General features: G+C 46.8%; 1 protein-coding gene across 1 annotated transcript in view; it reads left to right on the forward strand.

Annotated features, from left to right (window-relative positions):
* The window catches only part of IA-2 (tyrosine phosphatase IA-2), a 419,415-nt gene that overhangs the window by 38,546 nt on the left and 361,747 nt on the right, over positions 1-19,122 (forward strand). The window contains exons 7-9 of the mRNA XM_084592103.1: positions 3,685-4,078; positions 5,021-5,205; positions 7,949-8,063. Of these exons, the coding sequence (XP_084448229.1) occupies positions 3,685-4,078; positions 5,021-5,205; positions 7,949-8,063 (694 nt within the window). The remainder of the gene's footprint in view (positions 1-3,684; positions 4,079-5,020; positions 5,206-7,948; positions 8,064-19,122) is intronic.

The raw sequence follows: 19,122 nt of genomic DNA on the forward strand, positions 1-19,122 counted from the left end.
TAACCCCTCAGTGTTGCTCTCAGTATAGTCTCATCTTTCTCGGAAACAAAGCCGTTTCTGGTATCGAAGGAAGTTTACGGGCAGCCACTTTCGCCAAATCACCTGGAAATTTGACACCGACCACTTTCAGCCACGCTAAAGCACAAGAACAGTGGTTATTACTTGTTAGTCGTTAAAGCTCTCCTTTGAGCAAGGTTACGATGTGAAGAAAGGACGACGGAAGGCAGGTAGGCAATTATCTAAGTTAATGTTGTTTTCGCGTAAAACAGTACCTAAAATAAATTATCTGTATCCGCTCTTTTTTGTTTTCTCCCTCTTATCATTTGATTTCACTCTAGCGTGTCGCTAATATTTTAAATATAGCACGCTAGAATGGATGATGCCGGCAGCGTTCAGAGCGGATAAGCGATGCCTCAGCACGTCAGTGGACTGAAGGAAGGCTTTTTTTTTTGTTTGTTTGGGCTGCGCCAAACCTGTGCGCCAAACACTATGAAGCACCCACGACTGGTGCTTCAGCGTTCGTCTTCAAAACGTTTTTCCCGACTAAAACAAAAAGATCCAGTAAATATTAGCTATATCACAATGAAAGAATATACGTATACGAGAAGACACGCATTTTCCAGTCAGTACGTGACTATGAAATTTAGTCCAAATACGCAGCGCAATGTAATTTTCTGCAACTTTGTCAGTTCATAAAATTTTTAAGTTCAATTTTAGTATAAACACTTTGCGCAGTGCTCAGGCGGGAGATCTAGTTTTGCACTACTCTAGAAACCTGAAAAGGCTGTCACATAACGTGTGAATTTTTTTTTTCTGGGAGATATTAAGGGACATTGCTCTGGACAGTTCAGTAAAAAGCAATACATACTTTGGAAGAAAGTGCCGATGGTTTAGTGGGAACTCTGGTGACGTTTGTCATGGAATGGAACAATATATCAATAAGGGAAAAGTTTGGATTGGAGTAAGAGGGAGGTAGGCGGGAAAGGGGTGCATTTTTTGCCGTGGATTTGATGAGCACATTTGAGGCAGTCAAATCACAGCCAGAAAGACAATGACTGACGCACGATTTTGTGTCCAAAAGGGTGTTCTTCTCAATAGTAACTGGCAAGACCCTCGCGCTTTTCACAGCGCTGCTCTAACAGCTGTCAGTTTATCTTAAAAGCTCCTGTAAAGCGTGCTTTTTTGCAGCTAATGTAATATTGCGGTAAAACCGGCTTTAAAAGAACATGCTGAAAGGCCAGTTGAAAGGACTGCCCCCTTAGCAGCGTGAAAAGGAAAAGAAAAAAAGCGAAGCAAAGTTTTTATTTCTCGTTATCACCTGAAGACGCATATTGAAGCGTATGCAGATACAGAAGAATATAGCATGGGAGGACTGTAAGCATGCGACAGGGGCTGTAATTCATAATTAAAATTGTTACGTGGTGGCATGACAATCGATGGAACACGGCGACACAACAGAAACAGAACGGCATGATGACATGACGATGAAATATGCTTTAATGGCCAGCGTGCCTGGCGCGAGCGCTCCGCCCCGCGCCACTTCCCGCTTCGTCATCTTCGTAGCAATATAATTCACTTCGAAGTCTAATGGGATCCTTAAGTGGAATGGTTGATGGCGGTTGAAAAAGGAATATTTGGGGTAAGCAGTTTACACCCCCTGTGTCGGGGGACAAAAAGGAAGGCGCCAGAACCGAAGTGGTGTCAGGAGATGGTACCTGCTTGCGCGCGTTTTCCGAACGCCGGTGAGCGAACGTTCGCAAGCGTGTGTGTTTGTACGCGCGTGGTGTGTTTGCACGTGCTGACGGCCGAAGCAGATGCGAACGCCCGACTGCCCACGAATACAAACGGACAGTAGCTTGTAAGACGCAGACCGAGACAGACGTCGATGTGAATTCGTGCACAGTTTTCTTTATTCGTTTAGCCATTAAATTGGTTGTTAAGTTTACCGGAATTTGCTTCTGTACACTCTTAATCTGGTTCCACATACGTTTCGCTTATAAGTGGAACTTTTAAAAAAGTTGCACTTATTAAGCGGAACGTTTTTGAAAGTTCCACTTATAACTGGTACCTGTGTGGAACGAGATAAAGAGCGTAGCCAACGCATTCACGACACCCTGTTTTTATACAGCAGTTATAATTGGAAAGGCTACATGAGCTGGCGTGGCAGAATAAGCAGCTGCAAAACTTTAAAATAGCCTCACATAATGTGAGAGCTCATAGTTGTGTATAGCTGTGAATTCATAAAATTATCGCAGTGACTTAAATCATAGTTAAAAAATGGGAAGGGTCATTTCTCCCAGATATCTGCTATGTCAGGCCGTTAGGCATGCATACTTTTTAGGCAGCAGAAAGGACGTGGTAGTTGTTGTAAATTTATTATGGCAAATACGAGTGCTTAAAAAATTGGAAGGGTCATTTCTCCCAGATATCTGCTATGGCAGGCCGTTAGGCATGCATACTTTTTAGGCAGCAGAAAGAACGTGGTAGTTGTTGTAAATTTATTATGGCAAATGCGAGTGCAACAATCCCAGTCAGTTAGTCTATTTTTCCATCGTTTCTTGTGTACACATCATCTTGTCTTTGCTACCTGCTTGGTATCAATTAAACAGATGGCGGGTAAAAAAACATAAACGGCAGCGCAGGGCAATAACACGTGTGTGCGAGACCTCCAAATAAGGTATTTTTCAATACGAGAATTCGGGGTGCCAACGTTGCTTTGTTATTTTAGTGGCGTTTTTTGCCGCATTTTGAAGTAGATGCATTCACCTGCTGGGCAGTGCCGATAAGATGTAAATGAGCATTTTGAGCCGGAAAGCACTGCAGTCAAAACGTGCGATGTTTTGTATAATTTATACACTTGATCTGTCTTTTTTTTTTTTTTTTTTGGCCTGACAGTGGACATAAGAAACCTCCGCAGCGATTGATGCTGGTTTTCTGCTCCAGAAAAATATAGAAAGCTGCGGGCCTGCACTTTTGTTTTTCACATTCAGACTGCCATTGATGAACCTGTTAAACTTTGTCATTTACAGCTAATGATTTGGCATGGCTATCTGACTCGTAGATTATGACTAGCAGCTTACCGGTATCGCTCAAGAGGAAAGTAACAACAGTTGCATCTTACCTGTTCTCACCTATAGGGCTGGAACGTGGAGGCTAACCAAGAGAGTTCTACTTAAGTTGAGGACAACCCAGAGGGCTATGGGACGAAAAATGGTAGGGGTAACATTAAGAGATAGGAAGCGTGCAGAGTGGGTCAGAGAAATAACTCAAGTTGCCGACATTCTAGTGGAAATTAAGAGGAAGAAATGGGCATGGGCAGGACATGTAGTGCGAATAGACGATAATCGATGGTCGCTTAGGGTAACAAACTGGATTCCAAGGGAAGGAAAGCATAGCAGGGGGCGGCAGAAAATTAGGTGGGCAGATGAGGTTAAGGAGTTCGCAGGAGTTAAGGGGATGCAGCTAGCACAGGAGCGGGCTAATTGGAGGAATATGGAAGAGGCCTTCGCCCTGCAGTGGGTATAGTCAGGCTGATGATGATGATGATGATGATGATCTGTTTATTAACTTATTGGCTCTTAGATTAATGAAGCAGTAAATAATCAGTCGATTGAAGCAACCGGCTGACGTCGAGAGCCTTTCAAAGAAGAACCTGCAAATGAGAGAGTTCCTGTGATCATGCAGGTTCCTGTGGTGGAGACCGAGTTGTCCTCCGACCTCAACCAACGTCCTATCTTCACTGAAGAAGGAATCCAGTGGGTGCCGTTGAACCAGGCTGATGAAGCCAGGGCAGACGACGCAGCTGCAGCGCCCGCCGCGGAGGAGCCCGCAACAACTGCTTCGGCGACGGCGCCTGGCGACAATCGGGAGCAAGGCCGCGCGGTGAACGACGTTGTGCCTGAAGATTCTTCCTCCACATCATCCCGAATTGGCGGAAACTCGGCTGGTGTCGGAGCTTCCAACACCGGCGTATCCGCGCCCGACACATCGTCGTCCGCGGCTTTAGACCGGCCGGTACCTCCGTGGGAGTCGAAGCCGCATGGCTGGACTGACAGCCATGAGGATGCGCTGAGACTTGGTGCGTGTACAAAGATCAGCATACACAAGATATTTTTTTTTGTACTATGTCACGGAGGGTTTGCGGAACCTAGATCGTTGTAATAGTTTGTAGTGCTATGTTGTGACCGGAAAACATAATGACATAAAACTTAACTAGTAAATGAAGCCCATGTCAGTTCCTTGGCGATTGGCAATGCTGGTTATTGAGGCACGAGTGAAGAAATCACTCGGAACGGAAAATGTAGGAGGTGTTTTATATGCAATTTAGAAAAACAAAATGATTAGCGACATCGTTATAGTTCTCGCTGGTAAACCGGATCAACCAGAAAGATATATGGAGGTTTCGAAAGAAAACAAACCAGCAAACTGTCGACTCTTGGAGCGATATTGTACTTTTGTCCCAGCTACAGACTTTACATTGCTCAATATTATATTGGTTTTGGAAGTTTCAGCTGTTTAGAAAGCAGAGAGTAAGTACCTACTCAAGCTGCAATTGTTCGATCGTACGATGGTGCGATAATATTTGGCGAAAAAAAGAAATGAAACATAGACTGCAAAACGTTGTACAGCTTAGACCCGCAAAGCTGCCGTTACCGTAACTAAAATGAAGACTCATAAGGGGGAAGGCGCGAGCATCTAGAAAGAATTTGTTCTCCAAAATTTTGTCATTGCACGAGTGAGCTCCAATATCACCATTGTCGTGGAACTACAAAATACAAATATCAGGCCTCGAAGTGCCGCCTGAAAACTGGAATCTAAGAATAAAGAGCTGTTTTCCCGCGAGGAAAAAAAAAAAAAAACAAAGACGCTTCGGCCGTCACAGCTATTATGACATGAAAATCAGTCATTTGATCGAAGATTTAGTTTGTGCTCCTTTAAACTTGATCTTAATACTCTCTTTGATGCAACCATGCCCATATTTCGAGCAATAGCATGCGTCGTTGTGCATGTGCTGTGAAAGACGGCTGGATGGAGTTTCCAAAGGAGACACTCTACCCGACGGGAGCCTACGAAGGCGATGAACTGCTCGACATTGGCGTGCGGCAAGACCCAGCTTTCCGGAGGCCCATGCGTTACGACACCAAGAAGCCAGGGCCAACGTACTTCTACCACGAACCAGACTCGTCGGAAACGTCGCTTGAAAACGTAAGTCTGCTACGCCCCAACCGACACGCTGCCGCTAACGAGTCATTAGAAAATTATTCCTAGCATCATCTGTGCAGATAAGACGGTGCTCGTGAGCCATATATTCAAAGCAAGAAATAATGTACCACAGCAGGCCAGAGGTGTAGAGCTGCATGATGTCAGGTGCACATATTAGTTAGCCGAGAAATTTCTTTTCAGTATATGATATACAGGCCAGTAGTCTAGCTCATGAGGATCAAAGTCTCAAACGTTTACGAAGCTTGAGCACTTCACTGCATTTAATTTGAAATTTGTTATCAATAAAAAAGTGAAATAATGCATGCAACGTGGAATTCACTCATTCAGCCATTCCATTGCACATCAATGTCCCTGTAACCTCGATAGCTTCTTCAGTCGTCCACATACACGTTCATTCTTTCACGAAGACTCACCAAACCATCAACTGGCTTCCACATTTGCTATTTCACTCTCTCATGCTGTCGCTATCTCTCATTCATTGATTCACTTGCGTGGTCACTCTCGTCGCTTGTCGGCACAGGCTCGTGCTTTATCGTTATGCAATCATTTGCTGGCTAAAACATTCGGCTGAAAGGAAGCAGCTTTTGATATAATTTCACGTTGGGGTAACAAGAATAGTAAAATTAATGTTGAAATTAGGGCGTCCCGTTTTTATCATACGGCTGTTTTGAAACAGCAGGCTGATGGTACATGTTGTTGCTCAGTCAGGTCACTACGACAAACTGCAAAAAATTTCCACTTAATGTTTTATGTTTTTCAAGTGTTCGCAGAAACCATATATTTGATCGCCAATTTCTGAGTCGTTTATAATTATCGCATATGATCCTCTTCAATTGCGCAATGAACGAAAGTGCAAATTCGGATGGAAGTAGCGTACTTGTGGTAATATTTTCCGCTTTAGTTCTTCCTGTTTAAACTCCATATTTGTTTCTCTGTATGGACATTAGAACGAATAGAGAGAGAAAACAAGAAAGAAGTATTAACACCGAGTCTTTCGGGAATCACATTAGCTCTGGGAGCAGCGGAGTGCTTTACTCTCTTTCCAATTCTCTCCAGGGCTTTTCAGTGATCCGATTAGCGAATGCGTTGAACCGACTCTCAGTCCACATGGTATGCGCCACTGAGTACTTTTCAGCTAAAAGAGTGCTAGGAGTATGGAAAGAAAGGACAAATGAACGATCAACCAAAACTTCCTGAAGCCTAACTACGTTTTTGAAAGAGTGGCTTTAAACCGACTTTTTTTTTTTTTAATTCTGTTGTGTTGCCGCGTCGTGCCCAAGAAGCCTGAATTTATCTTCGATTCATCCGGTATTAGACTGGCCTTACATATTGCTTTTAATCTGAGCCCGTAAAAGAAACAAAAATGTGAAACATGGACTCACTTGATCCGGCTGCGAGAATCAGCTGCTTGAACTGATCAAAGCCTTCTAAGTACGCCATCAACGTGTTGATACATATATATTCTACCATTTGAAGAGCGTCACATTTGGTTTCATCTATTGCGCAAAAAGTACCATGATTGCTTAATGGGAAAAGTGTTCAAGAAATCCATTCAGGCCATCTTTGGTAACTGAACGCTATCTAGTGATGGTTTTGCCTAAGCCGGCTGAAGAACAGAAAGTGTTTCCCAACGCACTGGCACGAGGAGGAGGGGATATGAACCACTGAAAACACTTGAAATCTGGTAATATTGTTACATTATGCTGAGAGACTCGCAGAAGGACGGTGAAAAGTAAATACTAATCTCGAGTGGTAACGACGTTGTCCAAGAGAAGGAGTCTGCACATCTACTTGCTGCTCGCCCACATTTTTCAGCTAGCCTATGGAGGCAGAATAGTCAGCACTCGCGAATGCATGCTTTCTATGATGATTCAAGTCTGATTTATAATAATGAAGAGATACGCATTCGCTGAAAGGTCAAGTACACGTGCACCTTCGAATCGAATAGCAATGGTACCAAATATTCAGTGCTCTTGGCAGACTTTACTTTTCCTAATGTTTCGCGTTGGCGTTAACCCCATAAATTACGCTAGAAGTGACGACAAGTTGCCAAGAACGCATGATTGAATGTAGGGCCAACATGTGCCCGTTATAAAGGAAGATCTATTTAACGGCGGAGCTGACATTCCCGGTCAGCACATGCGGGAGTAAAGAAATGTGGAGGGGTCACTGATTGTCAGAGCAGCTGGGAGAACAGGAAAGGGAAGGGGTGGTGACATTGCAATGCTTTTTTTTGAACTAGTTAAATATTTCAGTGGGCAAATAGTGTAATGATGGTTTACTTTCAGCGAATGAAGATGAACGTAACTGCAATACGCTTGTTGTCTACTGCGAAGATTTAATGAAGCACCTATAGAGCGCATTCCAGTACGTGGATGAAGCGGAAGCAGAATATGTCGCTGACTAGCGTTTTTTGCTGCCGAAGAATAATGGCTGTTTTTATTTAACTTTACTCAGAGTTATTTCTACTTAGCTCGAACAACAGCCTTGCTCTTCGCCCCCTGAAGAGCTTCCACTGATGCCTTTTACACAAATTTAAAAAAAGTTAAAAAATAACGCTGAATTTGAGGTAACGCTGACGAGTAGGTTCCGTATTAAATTTGCCGTTTCACGGGTACATAACGCCGCATGATGGTTGCGGCTTTCTTTTTTTTTTTTCAATTAAGGGATCGCATACATGCCTCTCAGTGTCTGTAATACGTTTTCTTCTGCTCGCTGTTCGCAGGTTGAGAACGTGCGGCGAATGATAATGCGGCAGCAGCAGCGTAACAAGATGCGCCATGGGACGCAGGAAGACGTTGGACAGGAGGATGCCGTGCTTGACCACCTCAAAGAAGTCGGTGAGTGGTCCCCAACATGCATTCATATTCAGTTTACACGCCTCGTTTAAACCGTCGTTGTGTACTCGCAAATCGGATCCGTGGAGTGTCCGTAAAAAGATAAGCGCCGTAGTGCAGTGCTCAAGTAAGGAGCCAGCAAGATTACGTCATTTTTTATTTTCACTACGGGGCTGATCGATGGAGTGTCTGTAAAAGAATAAGCGCCGTAGTTCAGTGACCAAATAAGAAATTAGTACGACTACGTCATTTCTTTTTGCTTTCACTACTGGGCTACATATAGATGGTGCATTATCCTACAAGAACCGTGGAATAACTTCAGAAGCACGATTTTATTTTTTTTTTCTCAGTCGATAAGGTTAACACTGCATACACGTGGGTATCATAGCTTCTGTAGTGCTGATTTTTTTTTCACTGTATTGAAGAGCTGATAGAAATGACCACAATAAATATATCATCACCTTGTCATGACTTTTTCCTTTTGTTTTATTGTTTTGTTTTCTTTATTAATACTTCATATGAATTCAGAAGCCCGATTTTGTTGCCTGCGTTGAACGAGGATTTCGAGGAGGAGGAGAAGGAAGAAACATTATTCTATTGAAAAGGTTGTTGGTCCCGTTGAATAGCTTATTATACCAGGGCTCCAGGGGCCTCTGCTGCTTTTTAGATTCTGTCCGCGATCTGAAACTGGTCCTCTGGGTCCTTTCTTCTACACGGTTTCCCTCTGAGTGAGGGTGGTGTTGGGGATGGGTGGGATTGGCAGATAGCTGTGACATCCCCACGTGATGGGATAAAAGACGGCCAGAAATTATAGTAGGGGCATGGGTTGCGATATTGCATAAGCGGAGGTTTGATTTAAAAGATGAAGTGTAGAAATGCATCAGTTTCGCGCGGACGCTAGATGACAGCCTTCTCTTTCGTGAGGCATTTATGCGGCGGTGGAAGCTTGTAACAAGGGAATAGGTACTAATTGGCATCCACCTAAGCACAGCCACACAGGTACAAAGAGAATCTACGTACTTAAGAGAAATCCATCCTGGTACGGCAGTCAAACTCAGAACCTCCGCCTTTCCGTTGCATTCGCTCAGATTAGATGGTAGGGCTAGAGAGAATTGATCAATGACTCAAAGTGGGAGCCGTGCTGATTGAATATTCAGGAAAAAGTGGAGTACATTTGTAGTAAGGGAGTAATTACTTATTGACATCCACATAAGCGCTGCCATACAGCTTACAAAAGAAAGCTATATTTTCCCTTCGTATCATTTGCAATCATAAAGAAAGTAAATCATGCTAGGTAATCGATCGGAAATGTGATGTGGTTAATGCCAACGCCATACTTGATCGCATATTTACCGATAGTTGCAAATGTTCAAAAATGTCATACCTAATAAATAACATAATACCATTGAAATAAAATGAAAAGCAAAAACTATAAATAATAATAATTAATTTAAAGTTAACAAAAGCAAATCCCGGAGTGTCATGTGATAGTCATTCGTAGCTAAAAAGTGATTAGTCATTGTGCCGTAGCCTGTAGCACTATATGGGCTGAGTCATTACCGTGTCGGAGTCCGTCGTAACTAAAAAAGAAAATGAACGAACGCATTCAAGTTCCTAAACTTTTAAGGTGAAGTTTAAGCTTCCTCTTAATTTTTTCTTTATCTGCTGCTAATTTCTGTTATTGCATCGGAATATTTCGCTGGCCATCAACGATATCGACGACGGCTCCGTATTTTCCGCGACACGCGAACCTTAATAGAGAGATTTAGCTTACTGTGATCTGTGATCCGCCACTGTGACCCTCTACCGCGCGTGGGCGGGGCGCAGAAGCTGATTGGTCCCGACGCGGCAGGTCTATGTGCCGACATCCAGTGTGGCGCCATCTATCGGCGTCAAGGAGGTCTGGGCATGCGCAGTGGAACGCGCGGTGGCGGATCACGGTAGCGGATCACGGATGGATCACAGTAGTGGATCGCGGATCACGGTAAACTAAAACTCTCTAATAATGCTGCGTTAAAATCAAGACCACGCTACGCATCACATGGTTAAACTACTGTCATCTGTATGTTAATAACAGTATCGTACAATATTCCACAGTTGTCTTAATTTGAAAGTGATGTCTACGAAAGCTCTACTTCAATAAATAAGCAGTAAATGAGATAATTTAGAAGACACACAGATGCAGACTTCTGGAGCAGCTTTATTAGCCAAGATGCAAATGAGAAGCATGCAAAGTGATCAGCTCATAGCTAAGAAGTGTAAATGAAGTGAACCCTCCCAACATTTTAGCGCGATAACGTTAAAGATCCTGTTACACAGAAAATACGGTGCCGCCGGTGGCGGAAGAGTTCTGAGCGAAAAGTCACGGGAATGGCGTTGCCAGGTGGTAGCTGGCAGCTGACATCGCTGAACCCTAATTCTTCGATGGTATCTGCAATTAAACGAGATCACAGCATACCAGAAAGTTGGGAGGAGTTGTCAACCCGGGTTCTTCCTTTGGAATGGGAAGTTGGAGTAAGATTCAACCTTCCAGTGGCTCTTAAATGCTACTCCTTGACCACACAGGCACATTCATACGACTTGGTTGAAGCGGGGGTCTATATATCGCCTGGTTGTCTACACTATCGCGTCATACTCTTAAAGGCGGAGTTTAGGCGTCCGCCTTAACTTTTTTTGTGGCTTCAAAAATACGCCCTTACGATTTTCATGCTTTCAAACATAACGGCGATACTGCTCGTGTCTACGAACATAAAACTGAATAAGGAAGCTTCCCTGCCGCTAAAATTATTCCGGCTTCACGCCAATTCCTTAAGCATACGCGCCATACGAAATGTCATTTCAATAAATGTTGAGTGTTCTGGCTGTATCGAGTCAACCAGTTCCAGCTTTGCAAGGTACGCCACAGCGCTTACTACTTTGTGAGACAAGTAATCAGATGCTGGAAGCTGAAGATTATTAAGCAAGACCACATCGCGCCTACGCGCGATTCAATTGTGATGGAGGCGTTTGTGCGCTGTGACGGGGCAGTTACTTTAAATTTCTTCATTCACGGTGCTACAGGAAGACGAACGACCAACCAATTTAGACGTCACTCACTTCCTTGATGGAAGCGTACTCGGAGATGCGGGGAGGAGTAAAGAAAGCAGATTACGACAAAGAGAACAAAATTATAAAATACCATTTCTAACTTGGCGGCTAATTACAATCTGGTAGAAAATAAAAAGAAACATAAAACAAATTGTTCAGCGGCGCCAACGGCCGAGCCTATTTTAAAAGTCCACTGGACAGAGAAAGGAGCCTTATTACACGCGTGGGCCCGCACAATGGGGCGCCCGGACCGAGCGCCGCGGCCTCTATTTGCCTAAGACTTTGGATGTCAACAGAGTCCCTCGGCAGTGCGTCCCACCTCGTGTCGCCACCGGGCATCTCTTCACATTGGCAGCCGTTTGCTTAGCGCGGCGTTTTTTTCGGCAAACTTGGGGCCTTCAGCAACACTCTGCGACACCGTTGACGGACCCTCGTCGTTTTGGTGCGGTAGCCGTACTTGATATTCGGCGATGAAACGAACACGATTTGTGTCCGTCCCAAGAGCTCTCTTGTGTGAGCTGGGTACTTCGTATGCGAAAACTCAACAGGCTTTAGCGGATGGTCGATGAGAAGGCAATCCACGTGCATCATGTAGTGGAAGGTATCGAGTATGCATGATTCGAGGGGATCGTGGGCACCATGCCGGTACTCTCTGAGCCTTTGAGAGAAAGAAAGAAAAGGGGAGGAAAAAAGTGAGGGAGGAAGGTGTTGTAGGGGGCGTTACCAGCCGGCTACAGTGCTCTACGATTAAGGGAAGAGGGCGTGTCAAACAAAAAGGAAAGCGATGGAGAGTGTGAGAACCAAAGGGAGTCTGGAAAGGAAGGAATTGCCGCTGATTAAGCGCCGTGCTTACGTTCTGAGACAAAGTGAACGAAGAGTCCTAGGTGAGTTCCGCCGTTCGAGACTAAATGCTACAGCAGAACTATTACTCCCAAACAGACCAATCAGCACATTCATAGAAACAAAGATTTATACATTGCAGGGCACATTCAGTTTCTTCACTGACTAACCTTTCATTGCGAGGGCTTAAGTGGGGAAGTTAGTCCCAGTGCAGCCATTTTTTTTTGTTCTTATAGTGCGGGCATGCCATAGGAGATATTTGGTGTGATGCTGTCACAAAGACCGTAAGGAAAGTGATAGAGAGATAGACGACGGTGGAGGGGGAGGCAGTTGCGGCACAACTCTCAGTGTCATCTCCCGAGCCCTTAGTGGAAAGTGAGAAATTTGGTGCCGTTCTCATGTTCGCCGAGACATAGGGTCATGTATTTTCTGACCCCAGTTTATTTCCGTTTGCCTTTCACTTTAGAACATGAACGCTCATAAAAGGATACCATATGAAAATACATATAGCGTGCTCTTCATATTTTACAGCACTAAACATCGATCGAGTGCGAAATGAGTGCTCCGATTCATAGTGCTTTTAGAGCGCTTGCTATTTCGAGCATATGCAAAAAATTAGAGAACGTTAAGCTACGCCGTTGAGGGTATGATGCGATAGCGTTTCACACACAGAGCAGGATGTTTCCCACTTTATATATAATGTGTTTTTTTTTTATTTTAAATTTTGATTTGTCCACACACACACACACACACACACACACACACACACACACACACACACACACACACACACACACACACACACACACACACACACACACACACACACACACACACACACACACACACACACACACACACACACACACACACACACACACACACACACACACACACACACACACACACACACACACACACACACACACACACACACACACACACACACACACACACACACACACACACACACACACACACACACACACACACACACACACACACACATATATATATATATATATAAGCAGATAAATGAAGGGAAAATGAGGGTGCTCGTTTTAATACATGAAGGAAAGAAGCCAACAGTCGGCTAGGCCAAGGAAAGCATTGGGGATTATGTTTTATGTCTTTTTTTTTTAATTTTTACTTAGGTAATCACAGAAATGAGTAATGTAATCTGCTTAGGGGAAAGATAATTAAACACAAAGTAGAAGAAAAAACAACGTGCCAATGGTGGAGACCGAACCCACGACCTCCGAATATCGCGTCCGGTGCTCTTTCAACTGAGCTACATCGGCCGCTGTCCCCCCTGTTACTTTCTCGGGTATTAATGTTGTCTGTATACGAACCTTCAGAGTGTTCACCAGCGCCACCCTCAACCATAGCGGAGGACGTGGAACGTCCTGTGTTACCGCCAGCGTCACATAGAACGTGATCAAGAGCGAGGGCGAAAGCTGTGCTAGAACCCTCTTATGCTACCTATGGCTTCAAGACTGCCAGAACCGAGACCCCCGTAAGCTACAAGCAGATAAATGAAGGGAAAATGAGGGTGCTCGTGATCACATGAAGGAAAGAAGCCGACAGTCGGCTAGGCCAAGGAAAGCATTGGGGATTATGTTTTATGTCTTTTTTTAATTTTTACTTGGATAATCACAGAAATGAGTAATGTAATCTGCTTAGGGGAAAAGTAAAAATTAAAAAAAAAGACAAAACATAATCCCCAATGTTTTCCTTGGCCTAGCCGACTGTTGGTTTCTTTCCTTCATGTATTATAACGAGCACCCTCATTTTCCCTTCATTTATCTGCTTGTAGCTTACGGGGGTCTCGGTTCTGGCAGTCTTGAAGCCATAGGTAGCATAAGAGGGTTCTAGCACAGCTTTCGCCCTCGCTCTTGATCACGTTCTACGTGACGCTGGCGGTAACACAGGACGTTCCACGTCCGCCGCTATGGCTGAGGGTGGCGCTGGTGAACACTCTCAAGGTTCGTATACAGACAACATTAATACCCGAGAAAGTAGCAGGGGGGACAGCGGCCGATGTAGCTCAGTTGTGAGAGCACCGGACGCGATATTCGGAGGTCGTGGGTTCGGTCCCCACCATCGGCACGTTGTTTTTTCTTCGACTTTGTGTTTAATTATCCTGCCCCTAAGCAGATTACATTACTCATTTTTGTGATTATCCAAGTAAAAATTAAAAAAAGACATAAAACAAAATCCCCAATGCTTTCCTTGGCCTAGCCGACTGTTGGCTTCTTTCCTTCTCACATATATATATATATGCGTCTAGCTCCGATGACAGTGTCCAGCACAAGCGCGCCGCTCGTGCCAACAACCGCTTCGTCGTCGTCGGCACCAAGCACGGCTGTCGCGCGGCGCTAGGCACGTGGAATTATCCCCCCCCCCCCCCCCTTGAAAGAAAAACATCGTCCCGATGGCGAGGTGAGAGGAGGAAAAAAATTAGGTGTGAGGTGAACTGTACAATAACGCAAGGTCTCACTAGCAGGAAGCGCTCAGTCACGCGAAAAGTACGGCTTTAAGCGCACCACATGTACAATTTCAGGCCGCTGACGCCGAACACTGACGGTCACAGTTCCATCCGTAATGACTTCGCAATTAACGCTTTTTAAGCGGCGCAGGACTTTATATGGTCCGAAATAGCGGTGGAGCAGTTTCTCGCTCAAGCCTTTGTGGCGCACGGGGGTCTACACCCACATTTGGTCCCCTGGTTCGTAGTGGACTTCCCTGTGCCGAAGGTTATAGTGTCGAGCGTCGGTGGCATGCTGCTCCTTGAAGTGCAAGCGGGCCAGCTGACGGGCTTGCTCGGCCTGTTCTGCGAAATGGGCGGCATCGGCTTCGACCGCTTCATCCCCGCAGGGGAGCATCGCGTCCAACATCGTGCGGGCCTCCCTGCCATATACGAGACTGAACGGCGTAAACTTCGTGGTTTCCTGCGGCGCCGTATTGTAGGCGAATGTTACATATGGCAGGATCTCATCCCACATTTTATGTTCGTCGATGTACATTGAGATCATGTCCGCCAAAGTTTTGTGTGATACGCTGTTGTTGTACGATGCTCGGTATGGCTGAGAGTTAAGGTGTCCCGCAGTAGCCGAGCTGTAAACGCCTTTCCTCGGTCAGTAATGATGGTCGACGGTGCACCGTGTCTGAGCACAATGTCCTTCATAAAGAATCGAGCAACTTCGCCTGCAGTACCTCGGGCAAAGGCCTTCGTTTCAGCGTAGCGCGTTAAGTATACGATCCACGTGTCCGTTCGAGGATAAAGAAAATGGGCCTAAAAGGTCCATGCCTCCATGCCCACTTGCTCGAAGGGTGGGAGGGGTGGTTCGATATATTGTAACGTGCCGGATGGCTTGAGCGCGGGTTTTTTTCGCCGCTGGCATTGTCGACAAGTCTGTACGTAACGCCTAACGCTCGGAGAAAGATGTGGCCAGTAATAGTTCTGCCGGACTCGGTTTAGGGTGCGTGTAAAGCCAAGATGCCCTGAAGTTGGTTCGTCGTGGCAGGCCAGGATGATTTCGTGCCTTAGATCAGCCGGTATGACTAGCAGGTATGTTTTTGCACTCGGCGTAGAATTCTGCTTATAAAGCATCCCATTGCAGAGGCAATACGACGACAGCCCCCGAGCAAGATACCGGGGTATTGTAGAGTGCTCACTTTCAAGATGGTCAATAGTCAGTCGCAGCTCGGCGTCGGCACGCTGTTTGGAAACGAGGTCGGACGTAGTGACTGCTCCAAGGAAGCTATCGTCGTCGGTGGCATCTGACGAAGGAGGGCCGACGGGCGCGTGGGACAGGCTATCAGCATCGGCGTGCTTTCGACCAGGCTTATAAATAACATTGAAATCGAACTCCTGCAGGGGCAATGCCCAACGTGCTAAGCGGCCACAAGGATCCTTTAAATGTTTCAGCCAACACAACGAGTGATTATCAGTGATGACACGAAACGGTCGGCCATAAAGATACGGGCGGAACTTGGCAGCGGCCCATACTACCGCGAAGCATTCTTTTTCGGTGGTGGAATAGTTGCATTCAGCACGGGAAAGTGCACGGCTGGCGTAGGCAATTACTTTCTCGAGCCCGTCTTGGTGCTGAACTAGAACGGGCACCAAGGCCGACGTTGCTCGTATCCGTGTGTAACTCTGTGGTGGTGGTGGTGAAAAACTTTATATTTGGGAGCCTTAAGGGATTACATTCTAATGACGGGTCGGCTCTTGGCTGCGTGTTGTGGCCGAAAGCTGGTGCTTCACAGCGACACCCAAAGCCCAGTCTGTCAGCCGCTTTTGAACGGCCGGGTCAGAGCTGGACACCGCAGCCTCCCATCGCTCGAGGTCGGAGAGTTGCCATGTGGCTGGAGGGTGGAATTCCGAGCATTTGATCATAATATGCTCAAAATCAGCTTTAGGTGCCCCACACAGGGTGCACTGCGGCGAGAACAGTCCTGGATGGATCAAAGATAAGAAAGCGGGGGATGGGAATGTACGGGACTGAAGCTGGCGCCACGTCACCTGTTGTAGCTTAGTCATAGATTTATGAGGAGGAGGGTAGATGGTTCGTTGATCACGGTAATGGAGAGAGATTTCGTGATAGGATACCATGCGCTCGCGAGCATCTCCCCAGGCAGTGGCAGTCCCTGCTCGGCTGACGTATCCTCGAGCAAAAGAGTGAGCTGCTTCGTTGCCTGGGTGACCCGTGTGAGCGGGCACCCATATTAGTTGAATAGGGTGTTCGGGTGGGGAGAGGGAGGCGAGGAACCGGAAGGCTGGGGTAGAGATCCGACCGCGGGCGAAGTTCCGTACGGCGGATTTAGAATCGCTGAAGATGGTTGTGGCTCGGGTGGTAGCTATGGCGAGGGCAACCGCCGCCTCCTCCGCTTCCAGGGAAGTGGAGGCAAAAGTTGTACCGGCCGCGACCAGTTGCAAAGAGTTGGAAACAGCGCTGAGGGCGAACGCTGGGCGGGAGGGGTATGAGGCAGCGTCTACGTAAACGGTATCTGGCTGGAAGCCATAGTTTTTGTGAAGAGCTTCTGCGCGTGCCTTGCGGCGATCGACATGGTGCTCTGGGTGCATATTCTTTGGCAGGGGATGCACCTTAAGAACGCGGTCTATCGCAGGGGGAAGTGTATGTTGTGTAGAGCAGTGACCGGGAGGTGAGAGATGGATGCGAGCAATGATGTTCCGGCCGGTGAGGGTAGATGATAATCGCTCCAACTGGGCTGAGCGGTGGGCTTCTGTGAGCTCAGCTAGGGAGTTATGGATGCCCATGTGAAGAAGGCGTTCATTGGAAGTGTAGCGGGGTAAGTTGAGGGCGGCCTTGTACGCCTGTCGGATAAGGGCGTTAACCTTGTCTTCCTCCACCCGCGTGAGGAAAAGGTAGGGGAGCGAGTACACAACACGGCTCAGGACAAATGCCTGTACCAGGCGTCTGAGGTCATGCTCGCGCATGCCGCGATGGCGATTGGCTATGCGGCGAATGAGGCGGATTGTTTGATGAACCATCACCGTCAGCTTAGTGATGGTTGCGGTATTCTTGCCATTGTTTTGTATCAGAATACCGAGAATCCTGATGTTGTCCACTTCTGGTACCCGGGTGTTGTCAATTGTCAAGAAGATGGGGGGAGGAGGGCCTTTGTCTGTACGACACCTAGGAGGTCGGAGTATGAGAAGCTCCGATTTGGTAGGGGAACAAGCCAAGCCGACATTTGCGGCAAAAGATACAACAATGTCTGCTCCGGCCTGTAATGTATCTTCCATGGCGCCAATGCTACCTGTGGTGGTCCACAGTGTAATATCATCGGCGTATAAGGAGTGGGACAGGGCAGGGATTTGGTTGAGGGCGTGTGCCATGGGGATAAGGGTAATATTAAAAAGCAGTGGAGAGAGGACAGAACCCTGTGGGGTGCCAATGCTACCGAGTTTGAAAGATGGAGATGAGAGCGAGCCGATGGTGATTTCTGCTGTGCGATGACTAAGAAAGGCGGATATGTACTGGTGGACACGCGAGCCGACTTGAAGCGATGAGAGAGCATCTAAAATGGCTGCGTGACGGACATTATCAAAGGCCTTTGTGAGATCTAGGGCGAGAATTGCTCGGGTGCGCTTTGCGTGGCGGGGGTGAAGGACATCTTCTGACAGTTGCAGCATAACATCCTGCGTGGAGAGATGTGGCCGGAAGCCGACCATTGTGTCAGGGAAGAGGTTGTGGTCATCTATGTGGTTCTGGAGGCGTGCCAGCACAACATGTTCAAAGAGTTTGCCAAGACAGGAAGTTAGAGATATGGGTCGGAGATTCTTGATGTCGAGTGGTTTGCCGGGTTTAGGGATAATCACGGGCGTGTGTCCACTGGGCCGGAAGGGTTCCCGTGCGCCAGCATTGGTTGAAGAGGTCCGTGACCGCATCGACAGACGGGTCATCCAAGTTACGAAGCATCTTATTTGTGACTCGGTCCGTCCCCGGAGCTGATGTCGTCCTGAGGCGGTGCATCGCCGCCCTGACTTCAGCTGAAGAGATTTCCTCATCAAGGGTAGGGTTGCTCTGTGTCGGCATCATCGTCGAAATGTGCCAGGATCGGGGGTGACTGGAGCCGGCGTCGTAACTCGTCGAAAGCCATCTGCTCCTCGGCGCCCCAGGGAAATGATGCGTCATCTCGAGTCAGGAGTGTCAGAGGAATGGCCATCTGTGCAAAGTTTTTGATAAAGCGACGATAATAGGAGCATAGCCCCCAAAACCATCGGACTGCTTTTTTTGTGGGCGGGGACGGGAAAGGCAGCAACGGCAGCAAGTTTCTCAGGCTCAGCTCGAACGCCATCAGCACTCATGATGTGCCCAAGAAACTTCAATTCGGTGAACCTGAAGTGGCACTTTTGGGGCTTGAGAGAAAGGTTGGCAGACCGGACAGCTTCGAGAACAGTCCTCAGGCGGCGCAGGTGTTCCGTGAACGTCGGTGAAAAGATTATCACGTCGTAGAGGTAAACAAGGCATGTCTGCTACTTAAGACCTGTGAGCACAGTGTCCATCATCCGCTAGAAGGTGGCAGGAGCACAGCAGAGCCCGAATGGGAGGACGCGGAATTCATAGAGCCCATCTGGTGTTACGAAGGTAGTTTTCTCACGGTC

Source organism: Amblyomma maculatum, chromosome 2 (genome assembly GCF_055883805.1).
Source record: "Amblyomma maculatum isolate TAMU_Amacu chromosome 2, ASM5588380v1, whole genome shotgun sequence".
In the NCBI taxonomy this organism is placed as follows: domain Eukaryota; kingdom Metazoa; phylum Arthropoda; class Arachnida; order Ixodida; family Ixodidae; genus Amblyomma; species Amblyomma maculatum.